Here is a 17,489-nt window from a genome sequence, read left to right as displayed (position 1 = left end):
AGCCTCTGGAAAATTTCCTGTATTTGCAGCATTTTCCCTCCTCCTGAGCCTCTCCAGCAAGCCCCTCTGAAACTCCAGGCTGTTTTTCAGCTGTCAAGCTACAAGCAGAGCACAAACAGGAAAGTGCCTGGGACTCCTTTTGAACAGTTTGGGGTGGGATTTTCTGTGGCTGGTGTCACCCTGCTTTCAGTCTGTTACGACCTGAGCAGTACATTCTTTATCTTTGCAGCAGCCAGTGCTATTGGCACGTAAAGGCTCAAGATGCCAAGGAATCAGTGCAAAATCCAGTGAATGCTGCCAAAATGGAAAGCAACATCTGATCTCTGCCCCAAAAGCTGTGTCCTGTCAACAGTACTGCCCACCCAGCTGCCTGAGGCCTTGGCCCAGTGGCTGAGATTCCATGAGGTGACAGAAACCAGCCTTCACACACCAAGGGTGTGCCTGCAAGTCACATCTCACTTTCTGCTGCTCCAGGCATTATTCAGTCCTCATCCACCTGGACATGGACCGCCTGTCAATTTCCCATGCTGGAAAAACAAAATGCATCACACACAGTTGAAATAAAAGTCAGAAACTGACAAAAATGTTTAATATTAGTTTTGAAGAGAAAGTGACTGTACTCGCTTAGATGAGAAAGAAATGACTGGGTGTGTTTAGTGAGCTCTCCTGCCAGCCTGTCAGCCCAGGGCTGTGGCTCTCTGCGAGGCTCAGGCCTCCCCACTGCTGCTCTCAGCGTGTGACAATGCAAACTCACTGGGACACAAAACACAACTGCCGTGGGAGCCGGCGTGTGGAGGCTGCGCTCAGGTCTGCGTTTGGCTGCCGCTCTTGGGCCATGGCACATGTCAGCAGAACTGCAAGAGAAGGGAGTTGAAACCTCAGTTAGAAACCTCACTGCCAAGGGGAGCTGCAGAAGAAGGTAAGGATCCAGGTGTGGGCTTGTTTCAGAAGCTGGTAAGGGCTTGGGGGTTCTCAGAAGCAGGGGCCAAAGGGAGCTCCCATGTGAATCTCTCACTGTGGCTCTTTGGCACTTTATAGTGGCATCATTTCTGCTCATCCCTGAGCTCTGTGCACAGCATGAAAGAGCAGTTTTGAAATCCTGAACATCATCACCACTATCCCTCAGAGGGCAGAGGCAGCATGGAAAGCACTGTAAAGCAGGTTATGGAAAAAGGGATATGAGAGAGCAGGGAATGTGGGAATATGGAAGTGAGACTTAACCCCCACTGGTCTGCAGCGGGTTAGGGTTCTTGTGGATGAACCCAGGAGTATTTGCTTCTGTCCTGGGCAGGGAGGGGGGAAGATCACTCTCTAGAGCCAGTGAGGGTTTGGCAAGCACCTCTGAGCAGCAGCCAAGTGCATGCAGCATGGTGGGTGCAGCCACCCCAGCACCCCTCAGTGCCAGTAACAGCCCTGGTGCACTACCTTCCAGCGATTCCCACACTCATTGCACACGACAAACGTGGTCATGGGCTCATCAGAGCTGCGAGTCTGCACCTGCAGGGGACAGAAGGGAGGTGAGAGCTGAGCATCACACATGGCCCTGTCCCTCCAGCGTCCAGGGACTCATGCTGGGCTCACAAAATCAATGAGAGGCTTGGGACAGCAAAAGGAGCTTTCCAGTACAGTAAGTCTGGTGGTTGTACACGCAGTACACACATACACACATCATGACCCCCTTCAGCCTGACATTACCTCAGTGACAAGTTTTGGGACAGCACATTTCCCTCTTCACTCAATATGCTGCCCATTTCTTGCAGGTGACTCTGGAAGTAGACATGCCCACAGCAAATCCCTCCCCACACTGTGCCCAGGAAGGGATGTGGCCATGACAAACCCCTCAGTCCCAAGCACAAGAGCATAAAAAAGCACTCAAGCCATTTCCATTTACAGAGCAGTCCTACATCCTGGCCTCACTGGAACACACTCTGGGTTACCAGGTTCTGCACAGTTCCAGTCTGGTTTGTGTTTGAGCCATTAAGGAACTCTGATATTTAACCCAGATGTGATTGCTGCCTCTGACTGGCTCTTGCCAGAAACACATACTTTACTTAAAACCAGATTTTAGTGGCATTTGAATACCACAAGGCAAATCTAGACTGAAAACACTGGTGCTCCCCACACCAGTCAGGCAGAACTGTGCTGAGGGGCAATTATGGTGATCTCCATGTGTAATTACCCAATGTGCAAGAGTCATGGTATTTTCATGATGCAAATTAATCATTTTTGCAAGAATGCTGGATAGCTAAATTCTGTAATTCTCCCCCTTTACTGTCTGCTTCCAATATGCTCATAAATGCCAGTTCATCTACTTGAGACATCTCACCACCCACTAGTGATTTCACTAGAAAACAAACCAAGATACAGAAAACCTCCAAATACCTGTTTAGACACTGCTGTCTCCTGCTCAGATTCCAGGCAGTCAAACTCCAGTCCACTACAGGTGGAGACAGTGCCATGTGCTGGGACAGCCCAGGAATGCTTACTGGGAGCACTGGCAGAGCAAGGCCTCTTGCCTCAGCCAGCCTTTGGGATGCAAGGCTGCTGCTGAGCCAAAGGAAACTCCCTGGTCAGATTCCTGGATCTCCTTCTCTTTCCATGTGTTTGTCAAGTCCAAGCAGATGCAGGAGTCTCACCAGGCACTTGCACACGCAGCTTGTGCGCAGTCACTCAGCAGCAATCTGGTGGCTGCTGGTGCATTTTTGGGTATCTGCACATTCTAAACCACTGACTCACAGCAAAGGCACATTTATCTCCAGATGCCTGGCACGAATATGGGAGCTAAAAAGCACTGGTAATGCACAAGGCTTCCAGCAGCTGGCCATGGGGAAGAAAAATCCTCTGTCTGCTCACATCACAGCTTCATTTCTTCCTTTTGTTTCACCCATTTCATGCTGTTTGATTTTAAGTAAGTTGGGACTTATCCAGCTGCAGGTTATCTATATTCTTAATTTGTATTTTTATTACCATCAAAATCTCTGACTCACTTTCTGCAGCCTCTCCTCTGCACTACCCACTCCTTTCTTGTCTGAATCCCAGCATTCCCAGCACCTGCTTTCAGTGTAGACCACTACTGAACTTTTGAAAGCCTCCTCAGTGCTACACAACTCCTGCTTTTGTACAAGTTAGCCAAAAAGTTACACAAGCTCACAGAAACATGTGCAGAAGTGCATTTTAGACAGTCTCAAGTGTTTTCTGTCCACCAGTAGCAAAACTTGTACTGTGCTGCCGGGCCTGTCATGGAGCAGTGCAAGCTCATGACCATGACAGATCACGTCCTGTGCAGAGGCCAAGACAGGAGCAGAAAAACCAACCTGGGTGTAGGTGCAGTTCTTCTTCTTGCATTTCCCGCAGGTGAAGAGGTCAGTCTGTGTCCCTCCTGTCTTGGCCATCTGATGCTCCCGGATTGCTTCTTTTGTCATGGCTTTCCTGATCTCTTTCAGTTCATTACTGGCCATTTCCTTTAAAAAAAAAAAGCAGTAAAATCACATCTGCTCAGTTTTACCACCACACCCACTACAACAGGACAAGGCAGCCTGACAGATGGGCATTACGACAGAAAGCCTGTTCCAGTTCTGGTTTCTGGTTCATACCCAGGGCCCCGGGATGATGTGAAGGCCCAACAAACCATTCTCCACACTGCAAACCCCATTGCAACCTCATTCCACGCACTCTGGCAGCAGCTACTGAGAAAACTGCTGGCAACAGCCCAGCTAAGCCTCAGGACACATCCCCTGTGAGAAGCAAACCCTGTGAGAAGCAAACCCTGGTCCTCAGGCTCCCTCACCTCCGAGGTCATCACCGCGATTTGCTCGGGGGTGATGGCCCCACACAGCACATTCTTTTTCAGCTCTGGATTTTTGGAGTCCTTCAGGTTGGAGATGCGGCTCCTCACGCGGTTTTTGTATTTCATGTCGGTGTTCTTGACATCCTGGTAGATGCGTAAGGGCAGTCAAGGAGCCTGCAACCAACCCAGAGCCATCAAGCACTTCCCAGCCAACCATGAAGAACAGGGACTGTCACCCACTGCCAGAGGGTGCTGGGACCCAACAGCAGCACCTGCTCTGGGAGGTCAGTGCTGGATTTGACAGCAGGTCTATACAATCCCAAAGTCCAGGGGCTTCCAGCTTGGCCTTTTTCACTGTGCTGGAAATATTCAGCTATGCTCAGGTACTAGAACCTCCCCTTTCTCTCAGCAAGGCAGCCACAAACCCCTCTGCTGAGAGAGCCCAGCTGCACCTCCAACCCCACAGTTCCCAAACCAAGCAAAAACCTCACGTAAGACTTATCTCACATCAGCATGAAATTTGATCCTCATTGCTCTATCCTTTCCATTGCTTTTGTCTAGATCAGCACACTCTCCTCAACAGGGAGCACAGGGAAGTTGCATGTATTTGGAAGCAGAATCAAAAGCAGGAAACAGCACTCTGATGGGAAGGATAAACTAGGGATTACAGTCTCTGAGCTCTCAACTCCACAGTGACCCAGGACTCAGCCAAGCAGAGCTGGATCCAGACCCAGAATGCTGACAAGCTGCAGCAGAACATTTATGCACAGACAGTCTCGTTTTTCCTTTGAGCACAGGGATTTCACTGCTGGAGGCATGCAGGCCCTCGAGGAAGCACGGTACAGCAAGGATATACTCTTCAATCTGGGCTGCTATGTGCTCGCAGTCGGCACCGATGGCGATGTAGTCGTCTGTAAGACAGCACAAACAGGAGTTCAGTAGCTTCCAACCAAGCCAGGGCTCCCCAGGCTCAGTATTTCTGAGCTACAGATCTGAACAGTTTGCTGGTTTGATTCACATGCTCTTCCCATCAAATGGCATCTTGGTCTTTGCTCTTGCTACTCTCTGACCCTTTGGAAAAGGGCAGTGATGAAAATAGACTAATCTAGCCAGTCTGTGTCCTATGCCTCTCTAGGATACGGACTGCATGAGACAAAGCTAACAACAGCCTTGGCCCAAGAAATTAGTTTTCCAATATATTTTTCATATAATTGCAATCAAACATATAGGCAGGAATTGAGTTTCCTCGGATAATCACCTCAATGAGAAGTAACTCTACTCAGACCAACCATCTGGGAGGGCCTGGAGGTGTGCAGCATCAGGATCAAGCCTTCCTTTCTCATCTCACCTTAGGACTGTCTGCTCCTCCCCTCTTCTCCCACACACCAGTTAAACAGCATCATACAGAGTGCATAACTGCTGTGGATTTGGACAGCCAGTATGATAACCAACACCATAAAGCAGGGAAGTTAAGGAACAGCTGAGCTTGGGGAAGGGCTCAAGGGAACTCTTTCCAAGATGTCATATGGAAAGGGTTTTCCTAAGAACTGTGCAAAGCATTTAATGCAGCATATAAACACATGCACAGGAAGGCTAGAAATAAAGACCTCATGAACTTCTCCATCTGTCATCTACATTCTTTGGCTCCAAATAAGTAAGACTTTGCAGTGCATAGACCCCAGTTTTTTAAAGGGATATGCAATGTGGACACAACCAGATGCTCAAACTTCCAGACATGCTGAGCACCTGCAGTTGCCTCTCGCTTGAGATGGCACAGTCTGAATGCAAAAGGATCTGTTCCATCCCAGATCCAGAGGACCACAATATTTAAGGAGCTTCTGTCTGCAAAGACAGCAGAGTCTGACAGCAGATGCTGACTGGCATAAGCACCATTCCTACAAAGTACATACATTGAGTTACAGCTTCACTTTGTGCCCCAAGCGTGACAAGGAAGACAGCTTCACTTTACAGCAATCAGAAAAGATCTAGAAAGTGAAGCAAATCCCTGCACACCTGAAAGATTAAACTTCTGCACAGACCACCCCGTGCTGCAGAGCAGAAGACCCCAACTAACCCTGTGTGACAAACCCCATGCTCCTAACAGGCATTGCTTGACACATTGTCATGCCTCCAGCTCAAGCCAGGTCCCTGTGTAAGTGTCTGAAAATGCTTCAACAGCAGCCAGTTCATCAAAGGGGTAACCAGCGGCTAGACTGAGTTGCTGGCAGTAACCCTTTGACAAGGCTGCTCCAGAACAGTGTGTCTAAGCTGAGCTGGCACTGACAGTCTCTGCCAGAATGGTCCAGAAGCTGTGAAGCACTTGAGGCAATGCAGAGCTTCCACCAGCACTTACCATCAGCCTGAAGAGCTGCTGTCAGCATCTCCCTGCATTTGTTGCGCACAGCGTCGCAGGTGATGGGGGCCGGAGGGAAGGTGGTGATTTTAGGGGTGGTCGGAGTCTTTGGAGGCTCCTGCCTTTTGTTGCAGCTAAAAGAAAAACTTCACCTGTCAGAATGTCTCAGTTTGGGCCACTGAGAGCAGAGAAGGGAGCAGCAGGTATGTGGCCAAGCATCCTGTTAATCATAATACAGAACCAGTCAGAACACAGTGCAAAGTCACTGTCCCAAATCAGCACAGAGCACAACACAGCAGCCAATGCCCTCAGCCCAGACACGAGCTCTCCTGTGGACACTACTGGCTGCCAGCAGAGGTTTAATCCATGAACAACCCTGCCAACCATCTTGTGTCTTTCAACACGTATCAGCTGCTGCACCACTGGCCATCAAGTGAAAACATTACTGTTGGACACCACCAGTAACCCAAATACACTCAGGACATCTGAGACCATCAGCACTCTTTCAGTTTGGCAGTGCAGTGCAGATTCATGGTACTTCTTTCCTCTTTAACTTTGCAGGACACCAGGCCCATAACTGCTCTCAGCAGAAAGCAAGCAGAAAGCTCCAGAAAAAGGAGCTGTGCTAAGGAAAATAAAGAAAAAGAAAGAAAATGGTTCCTTCAGCTTTGATATTTAAAAAACACCACCAGCAAAGAACAAAAAAGGTTCTTCCTCTTTCCTGTAATCTGAGCAAGACACTGATTACTCATCTCACAGAAGAGCACCCCTACACAGCCACGCAAGCTCATACAGGTGCCAGGCTAGCACAGGACAGAAATACTGCTTCACTCTCAAAAATAACTGCATTTCCACCTGTGAGCACTCATGGGCACAGGCAAGGGAATGCCAACACCTGCCTGCTGTGGCTGACTCAGTCGGGTCACCTGCCAGGGGAGCTGGATGGAGACCTGCCTGCACAATCAGCACATGATGTGGGCAGGCTGAGTCACTCCTGCGGGGTCTGCATGCAGAGATGGAACCTCAATGAGCAGCTCAGCTGGTTGTGCACCCAGAAAGCCTAACATCTGCACATGGTGTTAGTCAGCCCTGCAAATACTGCTGGTAAAAGATCTGGGTTAGTATGATTCACAGATGATTTTCTAGAGCTTTGTTTACCCCCCTAAATCTAGGCAGCAGAACAGCAATTTTTTTTTCAGCAGAGATTGCTCTGGCTTTGGTGATTTGGCTGTAAAATTCCCTGTATTTATGGCCAATGCCTGGTACCATTATTGCACAAAGAGACAGAAAGGGAAAAAAGAAACCTCAATATTTCACCCATGCCATGCTGGCAATATCCTCTTGAAGATCCAAGTGGCTTGACAATTTTTGTTAAGCTGGGTCACTACTGCCAGTTCTTTGCCATCAAAAATAAATTTGTTATGAACAAGCACTTCCACTACACTGTCCTGGAAGGGATTAGTCAGCCCACAAAAAAACAGCACTAAGCTGGAAACCTTCCGAATCTGCTGCCACACAAACTGAGCCAGACGACTTTAGGGACTTATCCTGGGAGCTCCTGTGACTAAGGTCATATCCAGTCTGGCTCAAATCCCACAGATCACCACTGGGGCTACTGGATTTCCGCAGTTCAGAACCTCGCCAAGCCCTTTTCAGAAGCATCCACCAGTGGACCTTCAGCAAATCGTTCAGGTCAAACCAAAGCAGAACTTTGATTTCTTGCTCATATGAAGGAGATGATGCACTCTGTGAGGGAGATTGTAGTGTAAGCTCACTGTGTTTCTCTTTGACCAGTAGCTGAATAAAACCCCTTTTTACCAGATGGTTTTACTGGTTGGCACTGCAGGAGCTTATTAAAGAACAGATTTGTGTCCAAACAGCTCAAAACATTCAATAGGATTTACACTGCACATGTTACAAAAAGAAGAAACAACTTAGCCTGTAAATAATCCATTAGACAATGATTTTCTCCCATCTGGAATGTAGAAACTGCCATCAGGTACTTTTGTGCTTAAGAAGCTACACACAAATCACAGGCAGCACTCATGGGGGTGTATATACCAGAGCATACACTAAGGAATAACCCATAATTCAGGAATAACCATCAAAAAAATCACAGCTTCTCACATTACATAAAATAGTTTGGAAAAATTAGACTTCCCAAAGGACAAAGGCAAAACATACTTACAGTAAAAGGAAGGACCGAAGGAATATGGGTGGTTTGTGGCAAGGGAAACTTAAAGGAGAGAAGTCCTGAAATTCCTTACAAAGGGAGATGGTAGGAAAAAATCCACAGAATGGTGTTGAAATGGGTTTAGTGTGAAAGGTTTTGATAGAGAGTAAGTTTTAAACTGTAAAGGTGACTTATGAATTGGAAATACTGCCAAGGGCAGCTATGGAAATGCCTTGCCCTAAGATTTTCTAGGGTTGTCAAAGAGCTTGAAAAAAGCCTGTCAGGGACAGCTTGGGCAGAGGTTGCGCTGTGCTGAGGAGGGGCTGCAGGAGAAGTTTCCCTGAGAGTTCTTACAGATTTAAATTTTGTATCATTTTGCAAGCAACAAAGGTTTCCCAGGGCAAAACCTTGTAGCTCAATGGGAACTCAGAACAGACCTTCGCTACAATGAGCCCTCCAACACAGAATTTCAAACCTGTACTTGCAGAAGTAATACCTGATTTTCAGAAAGGTTCTATCTGCAAATGCTATTGACTTGAATATTTAGATGTTTATTCCTTGGGGGTGGAAAAAAGTTCAACAAGATGCATGGTAGTCCCACTGCTGTTAGCTGATGAGGAAAGACACATTTGCTTGCACATACACACACTATCCCTGCACTGAGATGAGAGATGATCCCTCAAGGATTACATGAAACAGACTTCTCAGCCATTCCAAAGACAGAAAATTATTTATTAAGGTTTAGAGGTTAGTTTATAAATAGAAAAGTTGGGAAATAGAGCTCAAATACACCTAGAAGACTTATTTCAGGAAATCCTTGTGGTTTACACTGTTCCTGTTAAGCAGGAGAAAGAGCTTGTAAATCTATCCAGGCAGCAAAAGTTTATACATAAAACAAAGCTATGCTGGAACAAAACGGTGGCAAAGCAGCAGCCAGGGACTGCAAGCAGAACACAGGACTGCACTGGAAGAAAATCCCACAGAAGAGCTAAATTCAGGCCACAGATCCAAAACCTCCTAATAAAGGCAGTTTAGAGAATCCTGGAAAAGAAAAACCTCATGCTGCCAGAGACAGAAACATTAGACACAGCCCATTAAAATGTACTACAGTATGGATCTGAAACTCTACAGCACAACAGAATATGCTTTGGATTAGAGTAATGCAGCATCTAAATTCACAGGTGCCAGCTACATGCTGGCTGGCTCAGAGCCTTCGGGTCTTGCAGTGATAGCTCCACTCACTACACAGAGATTTCTACATCTGTGCTCCAGAAAGCAAGATGAGTTTCAGGCTAAAAGTTAGTCAAATATTTTTCCCTGACCAAAATGGAAGGCATAGCCAAAATCTCACAGACTAAGAGGCTGAAATATCTGAATACAAACTGATCTCTTTGGTGTCCTGACAGCAGCCTCATCTGAACCAGCTATCACACACTGAGCAACCAGTCTGACTCCACTGCAGTCTCTGCTTCAAAGAACAGAGACTCTCCTCTGCCAATTAAGTATTATTTTCTAAGGCAGATTAGTAGTTTATTTTGCAGGACTGGAGAAAAAAACATTTCTGTCTCTGGAAGAGAGCCTGGTTCAACAGACTGACACCAGGAGCTGGCCCCTGCTCCTGGTCTAGCCTACACTAATCCATTGGCTTCTGTTCATCCTTCATAGCCAAGGAGATGCTTTGCTAGTCACAAGATGGAGGCTGAATACATGTAAAAAGCATCAAGGATTAAAAAACCCCATCAAACTGCAGTATCTGCAGCACATTAGGGCACAAGGGAACATTGGCAGCACAGGCCAGACAGCTCCACTCCACATACCCCATGATAAGTGACAAAGCAAGGAGGCAGCAAGGAGGTGTTTTGCCTCTGTGCCTACAGCCAAGATCCTGCTCCAAGTGAAATCCCACACAGATCTGGACAGCCCTGGCTTCCATTCTGCATGGCATCACTGAACTCCATCCTGGCTGTGAAGTCTCCCAAGTCCCTCCTTCATTGCAATACTTCGCAAATCCTTTTTCCCATTTTATGGAAGCAAGATAACCCAAGATACCAATAATTTAAAGTCATGGAGCTCAGCATCAGCTTTCTCTCCACCAGCAGCTCTGTATCGAGCTGCAAAGGCTCACCCTGAAATGTCAAGCCTTGAGAGAGCTGAGCAAAAACAAAACAGTGACAAGAAAGCGACCAACAAAGGCTGCAAACATGGAAAATCCTGCAAGCTAGCAGGACTACAGCCTGAATATTCTAAATCTTCTGTCAAACTTGGAAAATTGGCTAAATCACTTAAGAGCCAAATCTAGGAAGTACACACCCTCCTGGGATCTGAGGCTGGGAGAAATTTCTAGAACAAAGCTTTAAATCACATTTTTCCCCTCCTCTTTGATCACTGCCTGCACTCAACAACTGCAGCCACAGGCAGTGGAAAACAGGATGCAGCATTCAAGGCATGGCAAGGAGCAAGCATGCAGCTGACCTGCCAGCTGGGAGACACCAGCCATAGGGAAAAGAGGACTTCTGCTGGGATTTGTCAAGGACAAAGAAATGCAAGTTTTACTTTAGTAATGTATCAATCAATCCCATCCATCACTTGACACTGCAAAGGCCAAAAATAATCTTCATTCTAAGGAATTCAAAGTTAGAAATAAACAAAAATGCATAAAAATGCAATATGAAAAAGAATAGGGGAATGTTCTACTATTAGAAAAAACAACACATAATGAAGAGTAAAAAAATTAAATAAAATACTAATAAAATTTTAAAACTCACTAAAGCCACTGTATTTTAAGATGTGCATTTCTGCATTACAGTTAATAACACTACACAGATGAACCTTGAAGAAGAAACACTTTCTCTCACCAGAAATTTGGTAAATTCTATACAAAATTCCTGACTCAGACACTTGAAAATAAAAATTAAAGTGCCTTAATAAAATTTCAATTCTCCAACAGTGTCATCTTTGGTAAAAGGGAAGTATTACCTTTGGTCTTTTGAGTTACCAGTCTCCCTGGAGGAAGATGTTGGCAAAGACAGGCTTTTCTTTTTCTCCTCATTTTTTTCCTCAGAAGCATCTATATTCAAAAGAGAAATCAGTTCAGAACTGGTCTTTGTGCTACAGCCCTGCCTATACTCCTCAATGTTTTCACATTACCCACTGTTGGCCTAAAGCAAGTTACTATTCTCCCAAAAAGAATCAGGAGAAAATGCCTTTATGGCCTTCCTGCTTTCCAACAGACCTTTTCCTTGCCTCCAAGTAGAAACTAATTCAAACAAAAGCTTTCCTCACCAGACTAGAGAGCAATCAGTTTCCCTGCCTGGGAGATAAGCTTCCTCACAAGACATGCCTCTTCACAAAAGTTTCTTTCAGAGGCTGCTGAGCAGGGATTAGATCAAGTTCTCTCAAGCACAACTAAAGCAGAATTTCCAGCCAACACCAGCTGAAGGGCCAGTACAGGCTGGTCCTTGTGGGAGTACAGCCTCTTCTGATTCCCAAGTGCTGCTGAAAGCCAACAGCACAACCCTGGAGAGGTCTTTCATGACACTGTAGAACAAGTTTGACCCAGAAATGAGACTAGCAAATACACACCCAATCTAATGAGGAGGTAACAATCCAGGCAGGACAGGAGAAGAACCCTTTTAACACTAATCCAACCTAGCAAGAAATGGGAGCCCATAACTGGGGAAGTCTCCCCAGCTGGAAATGGTCCATGTGAGTTTATCTATGAGATGGTGAGCTAAGATCCTTCTCCAGCTCACCACCCAAAATCCATTCCAGCACTTCCCTTCCTAAACTGTTGCACAAGGCTGACAGCACACATAGTGTTAATGCCACACAGAGCACAAGTGGGAGCAGAGGGTTCAGAGCACAGATCTTGCTTCTACAAATAACAGTGCTAATTATTATGTGATGAGGTATTAGTTACAAGTCCTGAAGCTTTCAATGCTTTTCCAATGATGAGCTGGCTAAACAGGAGCTAAATCTAGGGGGATGCATGATAGGACACAAAACTCGAAAGACAGAGAGGGTGGAATTGAAAAGGCTGATTTGCTAGAATGTTTATTCAGATCAAGAGAGCTCTCCCGAAAAACTCAGCCTCCCACTGAAGGCAGCTTGTTCACAAGCTGAATCTGACAGGAACATGCTGATTTCCTTACCTAGAAGTTTCTTCCAAGATTTGATGAGGGATTTGGCAAGTGATATCACCTCTTCATCTGTGCTCTGCTTCCTCAGTGCGTTCACCGACATCCCAATGCGGGTGGACTGCAAGGGAACACCCCAGTGAATCACTTCAGAACAGTTTCATTATTAGTTACTAACTGAAATCTCAAATAACCACAACAAAGTCAAAGCCATGACCAAGATAGGAGTATCCAAAGGCTTGCAGAATGATTCTGACCCTTACAACTTTGGAAGAGCGAGGTGACACTCTCCAGCTTGCACAACTGAATAGGAGACACATCCAATCTCTCACAAATCCCTTCCCTACACACTTGTGACATTCAAGCTTAGAGTGAAAAACTCCAATATGCATCACAGCATCCAAATTGTAATTCCACTCACTCCTCCCCAGTGTCCTAAATATCAACATTACAAAGAACTTCTTCCAAGACTGCCCTCTGTGTTTGCTACTTTAACCCAGTCTTTCCTCTTTTTGCAGCCTACAAACAAGATCTGACCAGTTACACACACGGTGACCCAGAGTTCTTTAACTGACAGTCCAAAACCCAACTTCTGCACTATTTTATTGAATTTAATGTTTATTTTGATTCTTTGCATGAGGTGAGAAGTGTGAGGAAATATATTAAGTTTATTTAGACAACATTTTTAACTCATCCAGATGCAAACTTCAGCTTTTTTTTCCATAACTGTGCAACTCACCTGCAGTAAATCCAAAGTCATAGGCATACTTTTCAGTTCTTTCAGTAAATCCATTGCACCTTCCTGGAGAGGAAAAGAGAAAGAGTACCTCAGCTTTTATTAAAGAAATTCAATATCTTGTGAATAGACACAGAAAGTTAAATTCAAAGGGCAAAACACCAACAGGCATTCCCTGAAACATCAGTAAGCTCACTGCTGGGGTTGCTGTTCCAGACAGTAGATCCTGCAACCTGAATTATTGGAATGGGCAAAACAGAAGATCACTGGAGTGCTAGAGGTCCTTGCTTGTGTATGGTGTAAGTGCAGCATTAGTTTATTATCCTTACCTGGCACGCTGAACATAATAACACCTGAAAAACACACTCTGAATTACAACTGTCAGTGACTCTGTGTAACTGTTTCCTAGTTTTCTTATTAATACTCCACTCTGCTCAGGACAAAAGCTGAGACCAGGAGCAAAGCCAACAAGCTGTGATGCTGAAGAGTTGGTCATTTGAAACTTGTTCTGTGAAGTCTCCTTACATCATCTCTACATCCCACAACCCAGGACCAGGAAAAATCTGACTAGGAATCTGTAGATACCTAAAACTGGCAGTCCCTCAGAGAACTGGAAATCATTTGTCTCCCTCTAGCACATCCCAGCCTGGCATAGGCCTGTCTCCGTTCAGCTGGCTCTTTCCTCCCAACCCCCTTCCCTCAAACAAGGCTTCCAGTGTTCACATTTAGCAGCTCATTTACAACACCGACCACTCCAAGCCCAGTTGCAGCACAAGGCCTGCACAGCCACCATTGTAGGGAAGCGAAGCCGCCTGCACTGCCAGCCCTGTCCTCACATCCCGTCCTCCCTATGCAGAAGGGCTGCTTCCAACACATCCCAGGAAGCAATCCAGCTGCAATCCACCCTACAGAACAGATGCCAAAATCGAAGCAGAGTCAAAGCTTTCAGCGTGCACACAAGCAACTCACACCAGCATAAACCACACACATTTACCGTACCCAGAACGACTGACATCCCCCTCAGGCAGTTTCACACCTTCCCGTTCCTCCAGCCCTGGACACCCAAAGTGACCCGGTGGCTCCTGACTCCAAATGGAGCCACTCGGCACAATGGCAGCAAATGAGGATCCATGAAAAAAACTAGAACAACAAACAGGTACTCCAGGAAACTGTCCTGCAGGAAGAGTTCTAAGATTAGCCAACACACATCATGCTGCAGTTCAGCACTATCTCAAAACACCAGCCAAGAGGAAATGTTGCACCCCCTCCTGTAAGAAGCTGCCTCTTTCCCAATGAAGCTGGAAGCAAATTCTGCGAAGTTGCTCCTTTCCTATTTCAACACTGATGCTGAAACCCTGCCACCAGCAAGAACAGACATCATGGGCTGGGCTTTAGCCCAAACACACCTCCCTGGGTTGTTCCAACAGCGCCACAAGTGACAGTGCTTGCCCTACCCACGGCTGGCAGGGCCAGTCCAACATCCAAAAGTTCATGTGATAATAGCACCCAGCATCCCACCACACGACTATCACACTCCTCTAATCCCTCCCCTCCTCGCCCATCATCTCCCACTCCCCACACCCTTCCCAGCCCCAAATCCCTCTCCCCCACCCCAAACACAGATGTACAGCCTACCTCCGTCACAAACCCTGGTCAGCTTTCTGCCTTAGCAGTGTGTTCCTACAAGCACTGATATATCCCATTAAGCTGGAAAATACCGGCTCCTGTCCCCCCAGGCTGTCACACGGGTCACAGCACACCCTGCGAGACTTGGCCAGCCCTCCACACTCCAGAGGCCACAGGATTGAGCAGTAGTGCCGGTGTGGGATGGAGAATGCAGGAAGCAAATCCATCAGCACCGGGGTTTTCCCCGAGGACAAACTGAAGCCCCAGGGCGGTGCTGGTGGGGACTCCCCATCCAAAAGGCTCCCAACGGGACAGAGGAGAGGAGCTGAGGATGCTCTCTAGGCAGGCAGCACAGGGTGAGCCCCGGAGTGCTGAGATGTGGGCTGGGGACGCCTGAGGCCTGGCGTGGGGGGGCTCAGTATGGGGACTGGAGGCTCCCACAGCACCCACGGGGGCACCTAGGGCTGCCCGCCCACTGACTGGCGGTGGGTGGATCCCGCACCTCTGCCAAGGATGGGGAAGGGAGAGAAGGAAGAGGCCTGGGCGTGGGAACCCCATTTTAATGGGGGGAGCCTCTGCTCCATCCAGCACGATGTAATGACCGGGGCGGCGCTGAAAGAGAGGCCCCCAAAATGGGGTCTGGGGAGGGGGAGGCCCCTCACAACGAGCACCGAGGGAGAGGTGGGGATCCACCAGCGCTGCAGCGAGGAGGGGATCCTGCGGAAAGAGGAGGGGGGCTCGTCCGCCAGACAAGAGGCCGGGGCAGGGGGCGGCCCCCACCCCAACCGGGCTCCGGGGGCCCTGCCGTCGCCACTCACCGCGTTCTTCTTGGCCACCATCTTGTCCAGGCGCCTGGCAATGCGCACGATCTCGTCCTCCCCGCCCATCGCGCCGCTCCCCGGGATCGGTGCCGGGGCCGGACGGGGGTCCGGGCGGGGGGAGCTGCGGTCGGTGCCCGGTGCCCACCTCAGCCCCCGGTGCCGCAGTCAGGGCGGGCGCACGCGGGACACGACGGGAGTTGTAGTCGTCGGAACGTCGGCTCCACCCGCCGCCTACCGGAGAGCAGCCCGTGGTCGGGACTTCAACTCCCAGCGTGGCCCGCGCCCGTGCCGCTCGGTGCCGCCCGGCCGCCGGGAGCGCTGCGGGGGCTGCGGTTCGGCCCGCGCAGGGGGCTCGGAGAGGAGCCGGGGCTGAGGGACCCCCGGTCCCCGACCGCGGGGGCAGGAACAGCCGTGTCCCAAAATGCTGCAGCGGGTCCGGAGGAGGCCACGGAGATAATGAGCACCTCTGTAGTAAAGACAGGCTGAGAGCTACGGGGTTCAGCCTGGAGAAGAGAAGGTACAGGGAGACCTTTAAAGCCCCTTCCCGTGCCTAAAGGGGCGCGAAGAGAGATGGAGGGAGGCTTTGGACAAGGACCTGGAGTGACAGAGCAAGGGGAAACGGCTTCATGCTGACTGAAGGCAGGGTTAGATGAGGTATTGGAAAGAAATTCTTCCCTGTGAGGGTGGTGACAGCACTGGCGCAGGGTGCCGAGAGAAGCTGTGGCTGCCCCTGGATCCCTGGAAGTGTTCATGGCCAGGTTGGACGAGGCTTGGAACACCCTGGGATAGTGGAAAGTGTCCCTGCCTGTGGCAGGGGGTTGGAACAAGATGAGCTTTGCAGGCCTCTTGCAGCATTCTGTGAGTGTGAGTGCTGTCCAGGGCTGTGCGGAGCAGCGCTGACCCCGCTCCCTGGATAAACCGAGGCTGTGCCCCTCATACGGCCCCGGGGGCTGGACAGAAGTTACCCGTGGTGAGAGGACGGGTGTTTTGGGGGGCCAGGCTGGACCCCCTGTAGATGGCACTCGCACACTGTGCGAGGGCAGCGCATCCCCCGGGAGCTGCTGCTGAGCGCTGTCGCTCCCTCCAGCTGGCTGCTGGCAGAGGAAGAACTTACATTCACAGCAGCCTGCACAGCCCTCGCCAAGCGCCGACGTTTCAGAGGGGGTCCTGATTGTGCTGGTGAAGAGCGGCCGTGTCCTGCCCCGATGGAGCTGCAGTTCATGCGGAAACACAGGGATATGCTACGTGTGGCCTCGGGATGCGCAGTCAGGTCTTGGGAACCAGAATTCCCAGCACTCATCTCCATCTGCAGTCTGTCCTGGGGCAGCTGAGTCACTGAGGGCATAATCATAGAATTGGTAGGGTTCAACAGCTTGGAGATCATCCAACCGCCCTTCGAAGTCAGGGTCACCTAAAGCAGGTGACACTGAAACTTGTCCAGACGGGTTTTGGATACCTCCAGAGAGAGAAGGATTGATCAGATCAGTGCTAAAGCTTTGATGGGTGGCTGACCCCCAAATCTGCCCACTAGTAAGCTGCCAGCTTACTATTCTTTATAGCAATACCATGGAGATTTATAGCAATACCACAGAGCTCTGGGATCCCCTTGATCAAGAACTGCTCCCTGGATGTCAGTTCATCCCTAAATCAGTGAAGGTGGCCCCAGACCAAATGTGAGCCCCGGACCCTCTCCCTGGCATGATACCTTGAAACTGTTTGTGAACATTAGTTCCCACCACCCCACAGTCTGGAGCCTGTGCAGCACCTGCAAATCCTCCAGTCCTTGGCAGGGTCTGGCTGTGGAGTCAGGGGGTGCCATTTTGGAGAGGCGCACCTCTGTTAAGGAGGAGGAAACAA

At 48.7% G+C, this 17,489-nt stretch overlaps 1 protein-coding gene across 3 annotated transcripts; it reads right to left on the bottom strand.

Moving 5' to 3' along the window:
• Positions 1-555: 555 nt before the first annotated feature.
• TCEA2 (transcription elongation factor A2) lies at positions 556-15,817 on the bottom strand. 3 transcript variants are annotated; one of them, XM_005524781.3, is made up of 10 exons: positions 15,630-15,817; positions 13,189-13,251; positions 12,465-12,570; positions 11,290-11,380; positions 6,141-6,274; positions 4,642-4,698; positions 3,788-3,942; positions 3,315-3,461; positions 1,426-1,497; positions 556-854 (listed from the first exon to the last, which is right to left on the bottom strand). In XM_005524781.3, the coding sequence occupies exons 1-10, from the start codon at positions 15,696-15,698 to the stop codon at positions 846-848; spliced, it is 903 nt and encodes a 300-aa protein (XP_005524838.2). In that variant the 5' UTR covers positions 15,699-15,817; the 3' UTR covers positions 556-845. The 3 variants fall into 3 exon arrangements, with proteins under 3 accessions (XP_005524838.2, XP_014109654.2, XP_014109655.2); XM_014254179.2 differs by lacking the exon at positions 556-854 and having other exon boundaries at positions 1,381-1,497; XM_014254180.2 differs by lacking the exons at positions 556-854; positions 15,630-15,817 and adding an exon at positions 14,185-14,375 and having other exon boundaries at positions 1,381-1,497.
• Positions 15,818-17,489: the final 1,672 nt, after the last annotated feature.

The sequence above is a fragment of the Pseudopodoces humilis genome, chromosome 19, assembly GCF_049639895.1.
Source record: "Pseudopodoces humilis isolate 2021_Gansu_Grassland_sample_001 chromosome 19, ASM4963989v1, whole genome shotgun sequence".
In the NCBI taxonomy this organism is placed as follows: domain Eukaryota; kingdom Metazoa; phylum Chordata; class Aves; order Passeriformes; family Paridae; genus Pseudopodoces; species Pseudopodoces humilis.
This window is presented reverse-complemented; position numbering and strand designations above follow the sequence as displayed.